The sequence below is a fragment of the Dermacentor albipictus genome, chromosome 7 (genome assembly GCF_038994185.2).
Source record: "Dermacentor albipictus isolate Rhodes 1998 colony chromosome 7, USDA_Dalb.pri_finalv2, whole genome shotgun sequence".
NCBI lineage: Eukaryota > Metazoa > Arthropoda > Arachnida > Ixodida > Ixodidae > Dermacentor > Dermacentor albipictus.
This window is the reverse complement of record NC_091827.1, coordinates 127,879,554-127,893,202: the sequence shown is the minus strand read 5'-3', so window position 1 is coordinate 127,893,202 and position 13,649 is coordinate 127,879,554. Positions and strand designations below refer to the sequence as shown.

Sequence of the window (13,649 nt, the reverse complement as noted above, 5' to 3'; positions counted from 1 at the left end):
TCTCTACCATTGCAGCTGAAGGTTTAGAATTATTACTTGTTGTACCACGTGATCTCAGTCCACAAGTACTTGAGCAGTTGCATGACGCCCTTACTGCAGGTCATCTCGGCGTTTCGCGTACTAATGACCGTGTACGGCGCCGCTTCTACTGGCCAGGTCTGTACCGCTCTGTGCACTGCTACGTTACAGCCTGTGCACTCTGTCAGCGCTGCAAAAAACTTGCTGTGCTTCCCACTGGATGCCTCCACCCCATCAGCGTGCGCTCAGAGCTATTCTTTCGCGTCGGTGTCGATCAGCTCGGTCCTTTTCCAACGTCGAAATCGCGACCGAGTATGCGATCACGTAAGATTTACGCACAAGCTGTGCAACTAAGGTGGCAGATTTCCTTTTACTTGACGTCACTCTCCATTACGGTGCAACCCCGCAGCTCCTCAATGATTGCGGCCGCACCTTCTTGTCCCGAGTAGTTGAAGACCTACTTCGCTTCTGTTCTGCCGAGCATAAGCTTTCCACCGCTCAGCGCCCCCATACAAATGAACTGACGGAGCAGCTCAATTGCATGTTGACAGAAATGCTTGTCGATGTGAGTTTCCGACAACCACAGTGATTAGGACAGCATGTTGCCCTTCGCTACTTTCGCCTATAATTCATCCTGTCACGTGACTGCTGGCTTTTCACCCTTTTACCTTCTGTTCAGCCGCCACCCTTCTTTGCGCTTTGACAAGCTGCTTCCTTCCTCGACGAACACTGCCACTGAATATGCTCAAGACATCTTCACCCAGGCCCACACGGTGCGTCAGATTGCCAGCTACCAGCTCCCCGAGTCTCAGGCCACGCAGAACATCCTGCACAACAGCTGACATCGGGACGTTCAATTTCCCTCCTGGCTCTATTGTCCTCCTATAGACGACATGTCGCCGCATCGGCTTGTCTGAAAAGCTGCTGCTGCGCTGCACAGGGCCCCACACAATATTGCATCAGCTTGGCAATGTGAACTACGAGATTACTCCGCTGGACTCGCCTGCCCCCCCGGACGTTGTGCATGCATCCCATGTGAAGCCTTGGTTTGCCGCGAGTTCACCTCACTTATATTTAGCACCCAGATGGTGCCTTGATGACGCAACCAAGAGTGGCGCCAGTCAGAAGAAGACGATTTGACGTGTAGGGGTGGAATTGGTCTTTACAGCCATGTTGTTAATGCATCATTGTCTCGCGTGTAAGTATCGTAAATACATCTGTATATGTGACTTCTGCAACTTAACAATATATTAAATTGCTTTCTTTTCTCTGAAATTAATGAATCAGTGACTTCCCATTGTACTGAATACCAATGATGTTCTCTGTTTAATAGTGGACCTGTGTTTTGCATAGAAAGTTTTGCTTTCCCATTTTTATCCAAAATACAGAAGGGCTCTCCCAACTTTACAGCAGGTGAGTTATTGCAAGGCCAATTTGTGCGACAGAGGAAAGGACCACGCATCACGTGACTCTATCTCCGTTTAGGCACTGTCGGGGCCGATTTTATTGTCAGGTTCGGCGTTATTTGCCACCTTTTAGGTTCTGAAATCTAAAGGATCACGGCAAGTTCGCACGATGCTCGTTCGCCCCCCTCCTAGTTCATCCGCCAACTGTGCAAATGCATAAAACTGGCCATGACACTTGAGTGCCCACTGATTAAATCCAAAGCTATTGTCCTGTGAGGGGTTGCTAGAAGCTACAAAAAGATACCGATGTGTGTCAACGAACAGCATCGGGAACAAGAGGCCGCAGTATGGCGCGTTTCAGAGGTGGCAGCCGCAAAGAACTTCGTTGCCATAGCAACGTAACGAGGTGCAATTTTTCCCTTCGGCATTCACACACAGTGTGGGGAGTGCTCCTGAGTGTATGCATCTGTGCATGAATATAAGAATGTGCACCTAATTACTTCACCATGACAAATTACCAACTAGCCCAAGAGCAAGTTGAACTAAACGTTGCTGTGCCGTTCATTCCCTTTCGTTGTTTGCAAAGCAGTTTGTCGGCTTTCCGAGTGTCGTGTGGCTGCTACGAATAGATTTGCGTCGATTCGGCACCAAACCGTAACTGCAGTTGCCAACGCCCGACAAAGCACTGCCTAGGTAGTGTGGCCATTGCAGTAATGGGCCGCAAGCTGTCGTGGAATGCTTGCCACCCGTAACGATTTATAGAAGTGGAGCCCCAAGATTTTGGGCCCTCAAGCCGCGTTGCGCCGGTTGCTCTTGGGTTCGGAGGAGCATCAGAGTTTTTGAACTGGGACAAGAGCAGCATTGGGTTGTGTGCTCGGGACGCCGCAGTGGTGAAAATAGAAAACGTTTGAAAGCAAAACAACAACAAGAGTCTTTTTATAAGCGAAACGTAAAAGAATCCACTTTTTAACATTAAAAAAAGGGCTTGGAATAAAGTTTGTAATAAAAAATAATGACTATGTTATTACATGTAAAACTTGTTTCTGCCCTTTCTAAGCCAGGGGGGGATGGGTGCAAAAGGACGCCGACCCGACCACAGCTAGCGTCTCGTGTAGTGCTGCGTCTCTTGCCTCTAAATATGCGAGAAAATCAATCACCTGGAACACAGCAAGTTTGCTGCTCTGCAACCAACTGTTGTATGCCGACTTAGGTTGAAGTGAAACGAATCACTTTTTTACGAGTCACATTTCTATGAAATCACATTTTTTACGAATCAAACTGAAAATGAAACCAACAGAAACCGGCAGGACGAAGGCAGTAGTGAAGAAGGCAACCTTTTTTTTGGCAACCAGCACAGCCACGGGTCGGTGCTCTGATGGTTCCTGAGAGACCGGGTCCAGCACCAGGTAATGCTTCTGGCGGGCAATACCCAGCACATCACACAGCACGCTCACCTCCGTCAGGGCCGACCTGCGCGTGAACAGCATGGCGAACAATGCGGCACACCACCTTGGTGGATTTAGAAAAACAAGGATTTCCCAAACAAGTCTCACTTTTCCCATCCCTCGTCCACACAGCAAATTTGGCTGCAGTTCTTCAATCATACCAGTTCTGAAACTTTAGTTCATGCTCCAGGTCTGCTAGTGCTAACTAAATGCTACCACTGAGTAGCAAAATCAAGTTCAATGCTTCACCATTCATCATCCAATAAAGAGCTCAAAATTAAATATCTGGCACTAAAGAGGTGCTGTTTGGTAAGCTTTTGTTTCTTTAATGTGGTCCTGAAAGAAAAGTGTCCTTATGCAATTAGTTCTGTTGTCAACACACGATGGGATAATTAGCAGGCACCCCCTCCCCACTTGTGGCCAGTAACTGTGCTTGGATTCTGAAACATAAAACCCCAAATGTACCCAATAGAGGGGCCTCCAGTTTTAGCCAGCTGAACTAAAGCGGCCCCAGGTGGATTTCACTGAGCAAACATACAATAGCTTCAAGGAAGACCTCTGCATTCTTTACCCTATCCCAATAAGTTGCAAAGCGAAATGACATGTAATGGTGACCTGCACTTATCAGCCACTAGATGCAGCACCAGTTGCACTCGTAGTATCTAGGCAAAGAGGCCTAAGCCAGCCCTTGAACTTGGTGAGCAATGAAGATGTTGGGTTTATTGGCACAAGAACCAGGTCTGACCAAAGAGCTTCGTAAGTATACTTGGTAACAATACCAGCCAGACTTTATAGTTGGCATGTGGAGATATCTAGTGGAATGTAAAGGTATTCTCTCAAAGAAGAAGACATCCTCCTCGGCATTCAAAAAAATCATCCTCCTCGGCATTCAAAATCAGGCACAGTCTCCTGCGACATTGGTAAAGAACTGCGAAGCTCCTTTCCGATTCGTTACCCCGCACCTTCACCAAACATTACAAAGAGGTAGCCCGATGCACAAATCTATGTACAACTATTTACATAGGAAATGTTAGTGGTAATTGCGAAGGCTGGTACAAAGGTCACAGCTCCAGGAGACAGTCTACCACTTCCTCTTCATCTCCCTCTTGCGCACATGGTCCATTCCAAATGCACCGCAACAATATTGTGAGCAGAGCGCCAACTTGGGCACTCATTGGTGCTTACTATGCCACAGATCGGGACACACACACATCTGTTACAGGCTCTGTTTTTAAAGCATTCTTACTTTCCTCGCACAACGATAATATTGCTTTGCAAGCTGTTCCAGCATACTCTGGGCACCAATTATTAAGTGTCGCTATTATAACACTGCTCTGACAAGTGGTGGCCAGATCACACCATCCACTAGGACTTAGTACGAAAGGTGCGAAGAACAATAAACGTAAGAACAGCTCCTGTTACGGCTTGACTGTGGTATGGAAACTGCTCAGGAAGTAATATGCGACCATTATGTCTTTGCTAAGTGTCTTCCCGATAGTATTACAGAGTTATGCACGAGGCTCAATTTTCATGGCCTCCAATATTGCAGTACTCTACCCATGCAACAGCACATGGTGCCACGATCTCATCTTCAAACAAGCACAGTGCACTGCACACAAGCTGAAAAGTATGAAAAACACAACTTCAGTGGCTCCAATCTAGACTGGAAGAGGCACGAATAACCAAAATCAGCTCCTATTGGTATCAGTTTATATAGCAGCAATACAAGACGTCGGGTGTGGAAATTATTGCGACACACTTTGGAGTTCGCCCGCATAAAGGCACCTACGACCTTGATACCTACGACCTGTATGTGCTCTCTATGGGAGCAGATTACAAAATGAACCCAGGTTTGGGGGGAAAGCTACACTTAACATTTGCAGGAACCAAGCTCTTTGCGACATAAATGAAAGTGGCCAATCTGCGCTACTGCCGTGGTCTACCCACTTGAGACAATCGATGGCCACTTTATTATAAACATTAAACATATTATCTACTGTAGTTGTTCGACTTCTTTTGAATGAATAAAATTATCCAGTTGCATGTACGTTTCTTTGTGCTCAAGCTTCTGTTATGTACTGCCTGGCATCCTGTTTACTCTCTCTCTCTCTCCAACAAAACACATGCCAACTAGCAGCCCTCAATGAGTTCATGATACGACAAAGAAAGGTGCTTATCGTGCAATTTTTGCACTAGAAAAAATAAAAACAAGAGGACTAATTTTAGAGACAGTCATCGAAGAAAGTGCCAATCTGTGATGCTGTGGTGGCTGGTGGCGCTGCCATCACCAACTTATCTGTACCTCCGTTTCATACACAAGGTGCAACACTGTGGAAGCTGCACAAGAAGTTCGATCAAAATTTAATGCTTCACACATTCTCTTTATGCTTCTCTGCATGCCAGCGGTGTTTGCTCTTATGAATATGCACTCGTGGCTGCTGCGATGGGCGCCAAATAAAAACACATTAGAAGACGAAAAGCAAATGGATCTAAAACAATGTGTTAACAGCCGTATAAGTACATGGTCTGTTTATTTCCAGGGAATAAATTTTTTGCATTCAGAACCGAGCCTATAGAAAGAACATTTTCCCAAAAATCAGTCAAAGCTAGGGATGGGCAAAAAGTGAATCTGAGGCTTGAAGTGAGTTCGAAGCAAATAGTGACTTGGTCGAATAATTTAGAATCAAATAGTTCGAGTAGTATATATCACATATTTTTAAAAATTGGCATTTTTATCATGACCCAACTAATTTACACAATTTTAAAGAATTAGAACACATGTAGGTACAGCATTTTGTGAAATTGACAATTATTAACAGTTGAATTTTATTCAGAAATGACACACTGCTTTTCTTTACTGCATTCGCAAGTTTTCATGCAAAAATATCAGCTGCTCCACGTGGTATGGAAGCAGCAGTTCCCGCCGACTGCTAGCAACATTTCCTGCTGTTGAAAACAGCCTCTCACTCCTTGCCTGTGTGGCAGGAATCGAGAGGCACTTTTGTGCAACCTTGGCCAGCACTGGGTACAGCCGGCTGCCATGGCTCTTCCACCACTCCAAAGGGTTTTCTGACCTTGGAAGCACAGGGGTAGCCAAGTAGTCTGCCACTTGGCAAGGAGCACTTTCATGTGCATTCTTTTGCACTATGTTGGAGCTTAATGAAGAAAAAACACTCCACAGAGTGTTAGCTGGAGGCTTCTCCATGTCTTGGCAAACAGATGTCCGGGCACAATCGTTTGGGCTGGCATGAGCTCATTTGCTGCAGTTAAAAGTGTGGCTTTTGCCCACATTTTTGGCTCTCTTCAGTGTAGCAAACGTCTTTGTAGCGAGGGCCAACTAGCATTGCATTTGCTGGAACATGTGCCATTCTTGGGCCAGGGAACCTTGTTGCAAGACTGCACAGAAGGCTCTTTGCAAGTGATGCTGCTTCCTCACCTTCAGACACATGCCGATGCAGCACCACTTGTGTACAATGCATTAGAGGTATCACTTGGGAAAGTGTAGGGTAGCGGTCTGCGCACAGCTCGGTCGTTACTTGGTCTAAGGGCTGCAAGACATTTACAGCTGCAGCCATTCATCTCCATTCTCTGGAGTTCAAAATGTCCACATCACATTCGCAAAGTTCAACTGAAGTAGGGGCACGGAGTGTGACAAGTCTCTCCATCATCGCGTACTCGCTGTTTCAGCGTGTGGAGACGTCTTGAATCACTTCATGCTGGACCATGTGCATGTCCTTTTGAATGTCTATAAGCCGTACACGTGCACGGGCGCTTCTCTCGTAGCGACCCACAATCGCTCGACACTTCGCACAAAGCTGGGAAAAACTTTCCACTTCCCTTTTAGCATCACTTATACACAGCTGCAGGGTATGCGCAAAACAGAGAAGTCCTGACCACTGCAATTTGGCAACAGCTGAAACGAAGTTCCTACTCTTGTCAGTAATGACAAAAGTCTGGATGTTATTCGGCAGACCCCACTCTTTGATCACATCTTGGAGAAACTGAACTATATTTTCTCCAGTATGCTCCTGTGGCATTGGTTCGCAGGCGAGGATGTATACGTGCTGTTTGAAGTCGCGATCCATCATGTGGGCCGTAACACACACGTAGCTGTCGCCGGCCCTTGATGTCCACCCATCCGTTGTCAGAGTGAAGCACTCAGTACCACCATTGTCACATACAGTCAAACCCAGTTATATCGAACTCGCATAAAACGCCTATCAGTTCAATATAGAGCATAATTCAATATAAGCCTGGTAAATACCTGTATTTCATAAGAGCATGTACCATTTATAAAATCACTTTATTGATGAAACTAGCTTAGTTTCGTATAAATTAGTCGTGCCTTTTCTTCTCCTTGGGCAATTTCGCTGCCTGCGATGCACGCACTTCCCCAAGAAAGAAGTCTGAGCAGCTGAGGCTGCAACCTTCCACATTCGCGCAGAAGCACCGGCCTAGTGCGAAAGCACCAATCACTTCGGAGGATGTGGGCAAAGGACCGTCGTTGCTTTCCTCATTGTGCCCACATTCACTTGTGCCCGGTACAATGTCGGCGATGTAGTCTTCGTTTTCGGGTTCTCCTGTGGTCGTGACCCATCATCTGCACTCACAAACTCGTCCACCGTTGATTCGTCAACAGCTTCCGGAAATTCTGACAGCTCGCTCCAAACTTCGGCAACACCGGCAATGGCTTCGTCGCATTCATCAGAATTTACAGTAATCACCAAGCACACAGAAACCGACAAGTATGAAAAACCACCTTGTGGTATTGACCGAAGGTGGAAGTCAGGCTCCACCCGTCCCGAAGTAAAAAGCCGTTTAACATATAGAACCAATATATATAATGAAGAACAGAAGCGCCCCCTGGGGAATAAAGAACTGAAATGAATAATGAAACTGAATATAACATATTCCCTCCCTTATTTTTAGTGGTTAGTTGTTAGTAAGTATTAGTAAGGAAAACCCCAAAGCATGCACACTGTACTTATTTACACATATTTACAACCTATGTACACAATGTCAGACCGCCAACTAATTGGTCTGATAGTCTTGGAGCCAAGCCGGTGGCCGGCGCTCTCGAGTCGGCCGCGTTGGACGTCGCACTGGCGATGGGCTTGTTGACTGCTGCTGCGGTATGCCAGGACACAGTGCCTGCGTCCTGGGAGAAGGAGGCTGTAGCATGGCAGGTTGCAGCACATCGGGAGACAGCAGCTGTGGCGTGGCAGGCTGTAGTGCCTCAGGAGACCGCGGCTGCGGAGTGGCAGGCTGCAGCGCCTCAGGAACGTGGCTCTCGAGTCGGCCGCGTTGGACGTCACATTGGCGACGAGGATGTCGTGAACGTACTCTCAGCCCCGCTGGTCGCCCGTATCCGCCCACCATGAGTTTCACAGGGCTTGCTCCGCCACCGTTTTTCCTTCCGACGCCCGGCCATCCCTCATTGCCATGGGAGCAGTGGGAGCAGATGTTCAACGTGTACTAGCTGGCATCTGGAGCCGCCGCATTCAAGCCGGAGCAACGCAAGGCTATTCTCCTGCATTGTTTGGGGGCGGAGGGCCAGCGTATTTATCAGACGCTACATGCAGGGGCCAGCGCCGCAGCACCGGCCGCACCAAGTGCGGCAGCACTCGTCGATGACAAGTTTGTCGTGGCCCCTCCTGACGTATACGACTCTGCACTCGCCGCATTACGACACCAGTTTTCGACGTCGCGCAACGTTATCATCGAGCGTCATCGCTTTCACCGCCGCAGCTAACACACAGGCGAGTCCGTTCATGACTTTGTTGCCGCTCTACGGGAGCTAGCGTCACATTGTTCGTTTGCCTCGCAAGATGATGCTCTGCGAGACCAATCCGTTGCCGGCGTAGCTTCCACTCTGAGCCTGAGCAGTTACTGCTCGAGAGTTCCACACTTTCATTCGAGAATTCTGTTCGAATTGCACTTCAATTTGAGCAGGCGGCTGAAGAGCTAAAGGAACTTTCTGCTTCAATCGAAGCAATTTAATTGTGGCAGCGTCGAAAACCATCGTCGCATTCTTCGAGAAAAAGGAATTCACAACCGGCAGCCACCTTAGAGCAGAATTTAACGAGGAGCGCGGGCGGCTCACGTGCGCTGCAACGGAACCACCCCCCCTCAGCGGAACCGAGAACAGAGTAGCCATTCCGGCTCGCTACTTTGTTTCCGATGCGGCTCGCGGGACCACATTGCGTCAGCGCCGCAGTGCCCAGCATATGGCAAGACTTGTTCGTTTTGCGGTCGCAAGGGCCACTTTCAATGGGTATGCAACCGCAAGCTAACCCAAATGCAAGGCCAAGTCCATGAAGTTGAATTTCATGAAGATGTTTTGTCATCCAGCAGTGCTGAGGAAGTTTTGACTGTGCAACGTTACGTTCCGTGCGTAGCGGAATTCATATTCAAGTGAAAGTCGCAAATGCCACTTTGACATTTCTTGTTGATTCAGGGTCGTCTGTTTCAATCCTGTCGGAGCAAGAATTCAGTCAATATTTTCAGAGCGTTCCGCTCCTGCCTGCTCCACATGTTACTCTGTTTGACTACTCTCAACGGCCAATTCCAGTGCTAGGTTGTTTCCAGGCAGACGTTCGGTTTAAAGGCCGCACAGTGTCGCTATGTTTTTATGTTGTTCACCGAGGAACTTGTCTGATCGGTCTTGACGGCATTAAAGACTTGGATCTTCACATTGATGGTTCTGCTCTCAAGTGCTTATACACGTCCATTGCTCCGCAGCCGACTGTTGTTGACCCGCTATCCTGTTCTATTTCCACACCGTCAAACACGCAGCCCCGTAACAAAGCGCTTCCGCCAGCCTTAGCACATGAGTTCAGTTCACTTTTCAGTCCCGAGTTGGGTCTTGCTAAGGTGTTCACGCATCCCATCTTCGTCGCCAATGTGGTATTGACCGAAGGTAGAAGTCAGACTCCAGCCGTCCTGAAGTAAAAAGCCGTTTATTTAACATATACTACCAATATCTATACAGTCGCCGACCGATTTTCCGGACTCCAAAAATTCGGACATGCCCGATTATTCGGTCAGCTTCGCGGCACCACCATTCTCCCCATAGACCATAATGTATAACAACTGCTGAAAGTTCGGACACCTTGCTACCTCTCGTCTGATTTTTCTGACACTCCTTGAGCCAACTCGGTCGAGAGCACCATGCACCGACTCTGACCGGTGCATGGTTCCATACATGGTTCGACTTGCTGAACGCCATGTTTGTTTTGAACGGAGCTTCCTTGCTGCCCCACGAAGTGGCGCTACTGGAAATCCCCGCTCATCATGATCATTTCTGCCTGGTTAGAGTGGCTCTGCAGCAGTTCCGGTTTCAGCTTAGTAAGCCATGTCAAAACAATCCAGCAGCTGATTTGTTCCTTCGCGCAAGACGCTGCGAGCAGGCCACGTTTTTCGTTTGTGTGACTGGTGTCGGCACGGTGGTGTTTGCTTTGTGTGCTGTGTCGAGGTTTCGGTGATCCAACACGGCATACGTAAACATCGCGTCAAGGGTCTAATAGCGCCGACAGTGCCCGTGCAGACTGCTCTGGGGAATGCCGGTAAGCGGGTGCCGGGAGGCCTAAGATTTGTCGCCTTCCGATGTGCTCCCTACTGACGCGGAAAATGTTCTGCCGAGACCTGCGCAGTGGTTGCATTGCGATTCCAGGGTGTCTACCAAGTTCACATTTCCAAATTCCCTGATTTTTCCAGGTTTTCCCTGAGCACCTTTGCAAAATTCCCTGAATGAGCCAGAACTTTGTTTTAATATGTCAAGACAGGCTGACACCATGTTGCACGAATGCTGTCACTCTCTATTAAGCATGCTGAAACAAAAAAATAACAATCCAATTTGAATAGTAAGAAGTAATATCTATTTTATTTAAAAACAAAACAGAAGGACGGTGTTAGTAAAATGCACAGCGAAAGAAGTGGTAAAACCTATTCCAAATTGAGACGAACATTTTCAAATACGAATGAAAAGGAGATGCATACATGAGCAAATATTTTTTAATATGAGATATTTCTATCAACTGATAGCAAGCTCATCGGTATGAGGCCTGAACTTTGTCACAATCAAGATTCTCTCTCTGCAGCTGGGAAGCCAACCACAACAGTCCTGACATACTCTCAGCCCATACACAACATTTCAGTGTTGGGTTTCACTGCTTTAAAGAGTTTATTCTGGTTTGGATGAGGGACACCTGTATCTCGGCATCAGCTAACACTGTTTTCTGAGCTCAAGCTCCTTCAAAGAGGGGGCGGCACGCTTCCTGCCTTAGTTCGTCGGTCCTTTCGGTTCTCATCCTCCTTCTGCCACCACCCTTTCACCCCATGGATCATTTGAAGCATCCTCTTGGTCAGTTGTACAGTCAACGTCCCATTTTCGGACTCGCTAGGGGCCGCAAAAACATCCGAAAAATATGGCTATCCGAAAAAAAAAATTAATGCATGTCTTTAACTGCCCTTAAGGGGGGAGGCTACACTTGAAATACAACTTTTTTATTTGTGGACAGATCTCAACGAAATTTTCACACATTGTGTATTTTAATATGCAGATTCTAAAAATATAATTAATTTTGCCATAGGATAAGTAGTTTCTGATATACTCCAAAAGCATTGTATACGCTGAGTCCTTTGTTTGGAGGAAAATTAGCTTCTAAACAGAAAACCCTAACACAGTAATTTGAGTATAAATACTATCTAGGATGTTCAGGGAGTGCCATAAGGTATTTTTCAATGTTCTAGGCTAATCTGAGCAAGAGTTAGAGCTCATCAAAGTTGTGAGAAAAAAATGCCATCTTGACATGTCAAGCATGTGACCCATTTCAAAAACTTTTTGAGAAGAGTGCTGCTTTGAAAAGGTGCATATTGCTTACTGCATACATTTATCTTTCTGGCAAAAAAAAAATTATGTTGATAGCTGAAATAGGACAGAAGCTATTTTACCTCCAAAACTGGAAGTCTGTCGGAATTGTTGTTTTGAGAAATCAAGAAAAAACGTTCTGCAACATCTTTATTGAGAACATACCAATAAAATCTCAAGGAAATTCACTAGGGGCATAATCTCGATACATCCTATCTTTTTGCCGCTTTTTGGCCAGCTTCCTTGCGCTCAAAGAGGCTTCTCGCTTCTTGCTGGAGTTAGCACTTCGAAGGTCCGGCGCTCCGGACGTTTTCCGGCGCTCGCTGCGCGCTCGCTACTTTCTTCAGTCGTGAAGGAAACGGTGCCTGCACGATCTGTGCCAACATGCGTGGCGTGGGCGGACGAAGTGTTGACGCTAGACGCGCCACTTTGCAGCTCGGAACTCGATCCGGTAGAATGTCCAGGCAGACCAGCAACAGGCAACTCCGCGAGTATGACAGGCCTAGCCGCCTTCCGTCGCGCATTGCACAGCCGCTTGACGCGTAGTAGCGTTGAGACGACAATCTTTTCCAGCCATCCGGGCAGCGAAATGTGCATCTTATCAAACGTCGCGAAGCAAGCGGCTGAACAAACGTAGACAGCGGCGCGATGAAACCAGAGATAAACAAACGTAGCGAGACGCGAGAGCGGTCGAGCGCGCGCCGACGAGCACCGGACCAATAGGAGCGAGGCGCGCGGGGGTGTGCGCGCTTTGGCCAATCGGCGGCACGGACGCATCCTCCAGAAATGACGCGATAGCGTCGGTTTCCCTTCACCGACGCCATTTTGGATTGGTGCAAAATGCGCACAAAGAAAACAGCTTCAAAACAAGCGCAAGATGGCGGCCATCGGCCACCGCGTTCGCAAATGGTGACGGCGCGAAGTTTGAACATTTTTTTACCAAATTTTGCTGATTTCGCGTTCACCCTGGCCCCTTTAAGCGCGATTTTTTATTATTTTCCGATTAAATTTAGCTTCTAGATTTCGCGGAGGGATTCTTGAATGTATAAACGTAGCGAAAATGCACTTTTCCGAAAATCGACTTTTTTGTGATTTTTTGCCGTTTCAAGACCCGCGTCCCCCCTTAAGGGCTAAAATTGCCACAAGCACGTCCGAAAAAACTCTTAAAGCCTGTCAGCACACTTATTATGCATATCAGTGCTCGCACTTTGACATGAGACGGGGGTGCACGTGTGTATAATTAAGGAATGCATACTGTGTCCCGTGACAATTGCTCCTTCCCACCCTTGTTATGCTTCACTGCCTAGCACTACTGCACTGAGGCGAAACTAACTTTTGGTGACTGGCATTACGCAACGCGCTGTGCTCCGCGAGCTTCGAAGCCAATCGCGAGGATTACAAAGGCGGAGTCGGTGCCATTGCAGACAGCGGCGAATTCTTTCAATGAAAAACACGGCACCGCAGGGCAAGAAGCTTAATAGCGAACGTAGAAGCAGCTAGGCTTAACGTTAACGCGGTAGTGGCTACGGCTGCCAGCGGATCTGCGTGCGAGAGTGCCAGTTCGAGGCGGCGAGATGATAAAAATGGCGGCGGTGGTGGCTTCGATTAATGCCATTTCGGATCTGCAGTCAGGGCAATATACATTGGCTATATGGAATACGTGATGGTGCCGCAAAGTCGGGCACGTTCGAAAAATCTGGCATCTGGAAAATCGGTCGTTAACTACTCTGGCAATACATCGCGCCGATGACACTGCGTCAATGACGATTCTTTGCGATTCCTCTTTTAGCGGAGCCACCATTAACACAACTTTTGTTCCCTTTTAGTAAAGTTACAGGTAATTTTCCCTGATAGAAGCGCAAATTCCCTGAGTTTTCCCTGAGTATTTCCAGACTATTCGAATTCCCTGAG

At 47.5% G+C, this 13,649-nt stretch overlaps 1 protein-coding gene and 1 pseudogene across 5 annotated transcripts in view; one reads left to right on the top strand and one right to left on the bottom strand.

Moving 5' to 3' along the window:
- MED17 (mediator complex subunit 17) overlaps positions 1-13,649 on the bottom strand; it is a 251,061-nt gene that overhangs the window by 198,299 nt on the left and 39,113 nt on the right. For all 5 annotated transcript variants that reach the window (XM_065438751.1, XM_065438752.2, XM_065438749.2 and 2 more), the window contains one exon: positions 2,759-2,894. In XM_065438751.1, coding sequence (XP_065294823.1) covers positions 2,759-2,894 — 136 coding nt within the window. The remainder of the gene's footprint in view (positions 1-2,758; positions 2,895-13,649) is intronic.
- LOC135907111 (uncharacterized) lies at positions 8,247-9,022 on the top strand (annotated as a pseudogene).